Here is an 8,097-nt window from a genome sequence, read left to right on the forward strand (position 1 = left end):
GCCATCCCTTCCATATCCGTCTCCCTTCACTCCAACTCTTCACAAACCTTCAACCTTCACTTTCTTTACTCAAAATTTTTTAAATCACCTTCTTAGATTCCCACTAATAAACCTGTTCTGCCTCCAAGCTCCCAGCCGGGTCCAACAGTTAAGACTACATGTAAATATCCCTGATTTTTTTTAAAGTTTTCTTTGACTGTGTAACCATTTAAAACTGATAAATGTATTGAAACAGAAACACTCATTCACCAAATTTCACATTTTCTGGCACCGGTGGACAGAGTCGGGGTCATCCACTGACCCGAGTGCCAGTGGCGAGTGACGCTCTTCCTCTTCAGCAGGCCTGCAGCAGCGGCTGGAAGGGCTCGCTCAGCACCTTGTAGCGGATCTTGGTGTTGGTGATGGCCCCGTGCTTCTGCCGCAGGTGCAGGCGCAGCTGGCTCTTGTGGCGGAAATGCAGGTCGCATTTCTCACACTGTGAAAGGAGAGGCCCGCAGATCAGACCGGCAGACAGTAAGAGACTTTCCGCGATGCGTGGGTTAAATTCAGAGGTGTTTTGGACTCACGGTGTACGGCTTCTCTCCGGTGTGGATGCGCATGTGGCTCTTCAGGGTCTGCAGGTGGCGGAAGCGGGTGCCGCAGGTGTGGCAGGGGTAAGGTTTCTCCCCCGTGTGAATCAAGACGTGGGCCCTGAGGTGGGCGACCTGAACGACGGAGAAACAACAGGAGATTAAACGTCTGTCTGAAAGGAATTCGAAAAGAAAAAGCAAAAGGCCTGAGATGAAGGAAGACTAGAACCATGAGGATTTATATACATATTAACTGAAGCCAGGCTACAAACTTCGCACAAAATCTGTGCCGCATCTTCTGTTACGTGACTCACTGTACCACCTTGTGGTAAGAAGTGGTACAGCAGATCGGATACTGATCGAACTGTGGCTTGAAGACGAGTTTGTTAAATATGGAAGATTTCTCTCTGATATTCACACGTTTATTTCAGTTTTTTAACACAATCGTTTTCATTCGTGTAAAAATCTAAAGTGGGTTCCAAACAAAAAAACAAATCATGGAAAGATTGTTATTTTCACATTGCTTGTCAAAAATGTGTTTTGTAACATGGTGAAAAAAATTGTATCAATAGCAGTTTGACACAGTTAAAGTTTAGTCATCAGTTTCAGAAAAATAAAAGTGTGGGAGTAAATCTACATGGATTTAACAATCATTATGAGGAAGAATGTGAAATGGTGTCACTCCTCTCTAAGGTTAGACCGAGTGCTTATTTCAAACAAAATAACAACACTGAATAGGTTTTCTTAAAGTGAAGAAGTCCCACTCTGATAGCCAATGAAGTAAAGTGCAGATATGTGAGATTTTCACATTTTTAACCTCGTTTCTTATTCCTTGATTCGTATGTTTCACTGGATTAACAGAAGCAGACTGTATCTGCAGTCAGGCGCGTCCCTCACCTGAACAAATCGCGCCCCGCAGGTGTCGCAGCGGTACGGCTTCTCTCCAGAGTGAATGCGGGAGTGTGTCTTCAGGTTGGCCGGCCGGTTGAACTGAGCCCCGCACACGTTGCAGCGATACGGTTTGTCACCTGCCGGGACAGAGCTCTCCATTATTTATCCGATAAATTACAGTAAAACCAAAACTCGAGCACAATTTTTTAGCGATCCTCACCTGAACAGGCAGATTTGAGTCCTTGAGGGCTGCCGGAATAGCAGTAAGGCATGAAGTACTTCTCACACTTGACCGCTGGTGGTGATGGGCGGCTTCTGGATCGGAGGGGTGCAGTTTTGGGAAAACGGTGCCGGGCGAGACTGCGTCACAAACCAATTCAGCTTTCATTATTCGTTCTTAGAGCACAGGCTGAATTTACTTGAAGCTGATTGAGATAGTTTGGACTTGTTCCTATACCTGCTTCTTCTTTGTGAGAAGGATGCACAGAGGGGGGTGGCCCGAGGGGAGGGGCTCGGCCAGAACCCTCGTAGCAGGAGGCCTGCCCCTGTCTGGACAGGAGATGGAGATGCAGGAATGTAAGCAAAATCTCCAAAACCTTTCTCTTTTCCAGGTAATTCCATGTTTTCCCCTACCTATCAATCTGACCAGGCACTTCTCCAGACCACGCCTCTGTGGGAGCTTTGCTTGTTGGGCCCGTCCTGTCCGCGGTGGGGGAGGCCTGACTCTGAGCCTCCTCCACTTCCTCCACCTTCACCGTGGTGGCGGCGCACAGAGGGTTGAGGACAATGTACTTGTACTTTTTCCAGTTGCAGGCTTTTGGGTCTGGGGTTGCTTTGGTGTCACTCTGACAAAAGACAAATATTCAGTTTGTTTCATGAGATGAAGTCATGACTGTTTCCTCCCATTGTGTTTATTATTTTAGGTTATTTTTAAGTGTTACCAGCGATCGCGTCTTGAGACGTACCATTAGGTTTTTGCTGCAGGTGTTGGACTCCGACGGGGAGTTTGGCTGGCAGCTGGAGCGGGCGGGGCTGCTGGGAGAGGGGACCGGGGTGCCGGCGAGGGGCGACTCGGGCTCTCCTTTCGGCTCCTTTGACCCGGGATGGAAGTTCGGGAAAACCCCCGGCTTGAGAGATCCCCCGGCGACCACTGGGACCCTGCAGGAAAAACACAGGAAGCGCTGCAATGAGCTCAACCTGCTGACCCACTGAGGGACGCTGACGTCTGGCAGCGTGCACGAAAGAGCGCGAAAGAATAGAAAAAGTAAGAGATCAGTTTCAGCAGCATGATCTCACCTGGCTGCGCCGTGGACGGGGAAGACTTGCCGGCTGGCTGCATTGGGCAGGTCCCCTCCTTTGGGGCCGACAGAGGCTACAGACACCCTGGAGTCCAGCTCCAAATGAGGGTGTCTCGCACTCATGTTCTCTGAGCTGAAAAACAAAAATGATTTCAAAAACACAAATGAATTACATTTTTTTTTCCTCTTTTCTTCTGAGCTTTAACAATCCACGCTTATCCGAGCTCCTCACCAGTGCAGCTGCATGAAGTCCCGGCAGGCGTCGGCCACGTGGTCCATCTGCAGGTACGTGGCGACGGCCAGCACTCCGGACACGATGCTTGTGGTCAGCGGGAGGCGGGAGGTGTACATGAAGTCCAGCAGCAGGGACACGCTGGACGGGTCCAGGCTGCCGGGCAGGGACACGGTCATGGGCTTCTCCACGCTGCCTCCGCGCCCCTGCAGCAGCACGCGGTGGGAGTACAGCGAGTAGAAGAACCCGCTGCAACGCAAAGAGGGGCGCTCAGGGTCAGGGTGACTCATGTGGGGGCCGACGTGTCGGGGAAGTTAAGGGAAGACGAGAACAATTGAAGTCTCGAGAGGAAGAAGAATTTACTGGAAACTCTTTTCCAGACCCTTCTGTGCACTGACCTGCACGCCACGAGCACGGCGCAGTGCGCCTGCAGGTGCACGCCGCCGACGACCAGGGTGGCGTCGGTCAGGATGCCGCGGTGCCGCAGCTCGTTCAGGTTCAGCAGCACGTCGCCGGAGTGGCGCGTGAACTCCTTCACGTACCCGTCGCCCGGGGTGGCGGCCCTCACCTCCGGCCTGCCGTCGGCGCGGTACCCCTCCAAACCCGCCATCCTGCACGTCTGGACCTGCAGAGGAGGCGTGGCGATCACTTCAGACACTTTGTCACTTTGATTTTGCACGATTGCATTTACTGCTAAAGTTTCATCACTGGTGTGGTGACTATCTGAGATGAAATTCTGTGTGCAAAACAGTGTGCATGAATGTAGACTTTACCTACCTGTGTGTAACTTAAAGAATAAATATATAGGAGTGTCCCAGACACATCTGTTAGGTGAGACCAGCTCCCTACTCGTACCTGTGAGAGGAGACAAAAAAGACGTTTAACGTTCATTGATACATCTCATAACTTTCCAGTAAAATTTGAACAAAATCAAACATTTTTTTCATTTCATTTTCACTTAAATTCGTCAAAAAAACCAACATAAATAAACAACCTGTCATGAATAAATACAGATTAAAAGACTAATAGTTGTCCACTCACCCCGACCAGCAGGGACGAGAACTAACGTGCACGCCGTGGACGTCAAACCCGGATCGGCCCGGTGTGGAGTTTCCAGTCGGAGATGTGGAGCAGGGCTCACACACACACACACACACAGCCTCTCCTGGCTCCCAGCGCCTCTGTGAGCCGAGGATGGAGGGAGGAGGATCTTTATAATATTGCGCAGGAAGCCCCCTTACAACCAGGGCTGCTCGTTTCCTCTTTCCTCAATGGCCCACGCGCTCGCTGGAAGCCACGCAGGAAAGGCCCCGGCCCGGGACTCAGCCCTCCGAGTATTTTTAGTGGCCCTATTATTTTTGTAAACCCCTGCAGCTCTGCTCCCAGTAATGGCAGGAAGGCATAGTGTGCCTTTGTGCCACGCTGGAAAAATATATATGCGGACCCCTGGGAAGGTGCTGTACGTGTCTGGTCGTCCAGGGGCAAGCCGCAAAACATCCCCCACCAACGCTTTCCTACCTTCAGCCCTCTCCAGGACAGAGGAAGCCGTTCGGGCGGAAGCTGGAACTCCAACTTATTGTTGAATAAGCAAGTGCCCTCGTTCAGATTTTATCTCAGCGTGGGCATGGGTTGTTTTTTTTCTCCCCCCATGCACACATTTCCTCCCACGTTTTTCATGCAAAATCTAATATTCAACTGTGCCACTGTCATTCCTGATTGGACTGTTTTAATTAAATTACGTGAATAAGGGCGCCGCGGCGTTGTCCGGAAGCTGGCGGCCTGCTGCCCGAGAGCAGAGGCGACGTGTTATGAGCGCCGAGGGGAAGGAAGCCAGGCAGAATCGATCGCTCTGGATGGGAGACACCTTCTCCTGGCGCTGAAAAACAACCTTTACCCCGCCCCGACGGGGAGAAATGCAGCCGACAGATGTGCAGGAACTTCCACACACACACACACACACACACGCACACATACACATTTAATACATCCTGCAAAGCCGCTCAGAGACACAGATAAAAAAACCGCCTGTGCAGGACATCCGTCAATAATAACGCAGGAGATAAGGGAGGAGAGCTGAAGGCGGGGAGGGGGTAGCGGAGCGAGGAGGGACGGCGGCCTGGAGGTCATGAAGGACTCCAGAAAACAGGCGGAAAGTTACCTCACCGCCGCGGCAGACCTGGCCTCGGGCTGCAGAGCTAATGAAGGCACGGATAAAATGAACTGTGAACTTTCTTTCCTCCCGATCAAAGAGGACGAGATGTTGAAGAACGATGACGGAAACCTCCAAGTTCAACTCTGTGCAGATAAGAGGGGCTCGGATTAAAGCTGGGTGCACAGTTTCAAGGAAAAACACTTCCTGACGATAACACGCTCACTCAGGGGCATATATTTCTGAATAAATTGGTGTCTGATGTTAATTAAAAAACTGGAGACGTGGACTTCAGACACGGAGTTTCTTTCAGTGAGGCAACAGTCCTAAACCACTTTACCAATGTGAGCTGTTTCAAGATTCAACTGTGGAAATAACTGCCTTACATTTGCTCAGTTACCAAGTTTGGACTTTCAGAAACTATTGTAAAAAGGAGAATAACAACAACGGATGAAAATGTGGTTTAGCGTTCACATTAATCACTGTGGTTAGAGACTGAACAAAGCAGAAGTTAATTGGGTTCATGTCGTAAACAGAATATTTCTGCCTTGATTTTGAAAAAGGCTGCAAAAATTAAGGCAATAAACCTGAATTTCAGTCTTTTCGGAGTGAATAACTTTATAAGCAAAGGAAAAGGAAGGAAAAAAATGATTTTTTTACTCCTTTTTAAGCAAGAACTGTGCTTAAAGCATGAATTTTTATAAATCCGAGTAAAAGGCTGAAATTTTGTTCACTGCTTATGTGAAAAATCACTGCAAAAACAAGAAGAGTATGCTTCTCAAGACTTATATAATTTTGAGATGCAATCATCAAAATGCTGATATGCCTCTTGTAAATGAAAAACACTTTTTTTTAAAGATCTAACGCGTCAAACGTGATTTCAAAATCATGCTTGAACATGAATCCTTTGAAAATTTCAATCGGAAGTAAAATGTTAGCAGGGCTTGTGGAGTGCCTGTGCGTGTCCTTGTGTTTTTATTTGTTTGGATGTAGTTGGGATCAATTGTCCGCTTTGAAAAGTAAAAAAAAAAAAAGAGAAAGAAAGCACGGAGGAAAACAACGATTAAGAAAACAGAGAGGGAGATGTGAGTCTCGGCTACTTCCAGGCATTGTGAGAAGAACGGATGAGGGGGGCGGCTGAGGAAAAGTGAGAACATTACTAAACGGGTTCACCAATGACCGGAAGCCATTGAGTCTGTCGGTTTGGCGAAGCCGGGCACCGCTCGCTGCCGCTTCCCGCGCCTCGGCCCATCTGTCAGCGCCCATCCACGACCTACTGGCCCCGTTTTATGACAAAAACACAACGCCGATGCTGTTCACCACCAAAATGAAGCCTCAAATGAAGCTTCTTGCAGCTTCTTGTGTCGCGGTTTCCGGTTGACAAGAACGATCCTGTTTATCTGATGATGAACGGACTGAAGACTTGCTTTGACTTCAGCCCTCCCCGACCGGTGCCAAGGCGTTGATGGCTCCTGAAACAATAACACAGATCTGCCTCTTCCTGAGTTTTCCGAGCTATCTGGACATATAAGGGCAAACAGCGCTGACAGGAGGAGCGGGAGCAGGAAGTGGGGAGATCCCAGGGAGCAGCTTCGGCTGTTTGTCCGCTGGTTGCCAGCGATGGACCGGGAGATAAAACACACACCAACGATAAAGTTATGAAACCTTCCCTTTGAAGGCGGCGGCGGCGGCGGCGGCCCTCCGACATTGTTTCTGGGTGGAGAGGGGGGAATGAAGATGAAACGGGGTGAGGGCCGAGGGGCGGCGGACAGTTGACCCAAATCCCTTGAACCACAAAATCATAAAGCACTTGACCTCCATGTTAACCGGCGCCAGCGGGGGAACAACACGGGCTCCGGAAAAACACTCCAGCGCCGACCAAACTCTGCTGGCTCCGTGAAAAACCTCCGCTTTAATGACAAATAACAGAAGAGAACATTTTCAGATCCTGCAGATGGTAAATAAATATAAAGGCCTTGCTGACTGACAGGGATTAGTCAAATTTTAAATTTGCATCTTTTCACTGACGCAACATCAGCCGGATTTGGCTTTTTTGAGTATCTGTTTGAATTTGTCTGTGCGTCATGTTTCCTGCAACACAAATCAGCTCAGAGTAGCACCTTTGCTCAAAGGAAACGTGGAACTGAGTGAAAGAGTCAGATAAACATGAGATTTAAATCTTAATTAGCCTCAAAGTTTGTGGACATGAATCCATTTTGGATCCTGCAGCGTATTAAACTGGACTGAAAGTTCATCAAACTTTGTTTTTAGACAGAAAAGCCAAGATCCAAACTGTGATTAGTGAAGAGAGGAAGGCTGTAAAAAGTGCTGACACAGCACGACTTTCCAGAAGCGGTCTTACCAGATGAGTAATGTCTCCAAAAATCTTGTGAGGAGGGGAAATGAGGCCACATGCCTGTGGCGGGCAACACACATACCAGAATGTCACCCTGAGTGAGAGCAGGACGCTCTGTCTACACACCACTCTGTACCTGTGTGTCATCGTGTGGTGTGTGTGTGTTTTAGTGTATGTTTCATCATTCGTGTTTGTTCTGTGTCTTCATGCAATCATTTGTCTTTATGATAGTTTGTGTGCCTCATTGCAATGAGTTTTGCATCTTTTCATTGTTGTTTTAAGTCTCGGTGGTTACTTTGTCTTTCCTTAAGGTTGATTTTTTTATTTTATTTGCGATATTGTGGTAATGTTAACCACTTTGCTTTTTATTTTTCATCTCTGCTTCCTTTTTTTGTTGTGGAATTGTTCTCTGTTACTTCTGTCTTCATTTGTGGGTTCAGTTGTTTGTAGTTTTCTGGCTTCTGATCTCATCTTGTGATTATGTGTTTTGGGATCATTTTGTGTGTTGTTGTTGTTTTTACATAATTACTTTTTTTAATTTTTCAGTTTTTCCTTTATTTTGTATTGTCTCATGGCTTTGTTATTTATATTGGTTTTGACAT

At 48.1% G+C, this 8,097-nt stretch overlaps 1 protein-coding gene across 1 annotated transcript; it reads right to left on the reverse strand.

The window, feature by feature from the left end:
* Positions 1 to 4,164, reverse strand: LOC115384655 (B-cell CLL/lymphoma 6 member B protein-like). Its single transcript, XM_030086891.1, is given in 13 exon segments — positions 1 to 475; positions 567 to 704; positions 1,467 to 1,597; positions 1,681 to 1,767; positions 1,770 to 1,820; positions 1,918 to 2,009; positions 2,094 to 2,305; positions 2,426 to 2,618; positions 2,757 to 2,891; positions 2,991 to 3,239; positions 3,389 to 3,615; positions 3,768 to 3,845; positions 4,032 to 4,164. Coding segments are annotated over 11 exon segments (1,641 nt in total). The 5' UTR covers positions 3,601 to 3,615; positions 3,768 to 3,845; positions 4,032 to 4,164; the 3' UTR covers positions 1 to 334.
* Positions 4,165 to 8,097: the final 3,933 nt, after the last annotated feature.

This window comes from Salarias fasciatus, unplaced genomic scaffold (genome assembly GCF_902148845.1).
Source record: "Salarias fasciatus unplaced genomic scaffold, fSalaFa1.1, whole genome shotgun sequence".
NCBI classification, from domain to species: Eukaryota; Metazoa; Chordata; class Actinopteri; order Blenniiformes; family Blenniidae; genus Salarias; species Salarias fasciatus.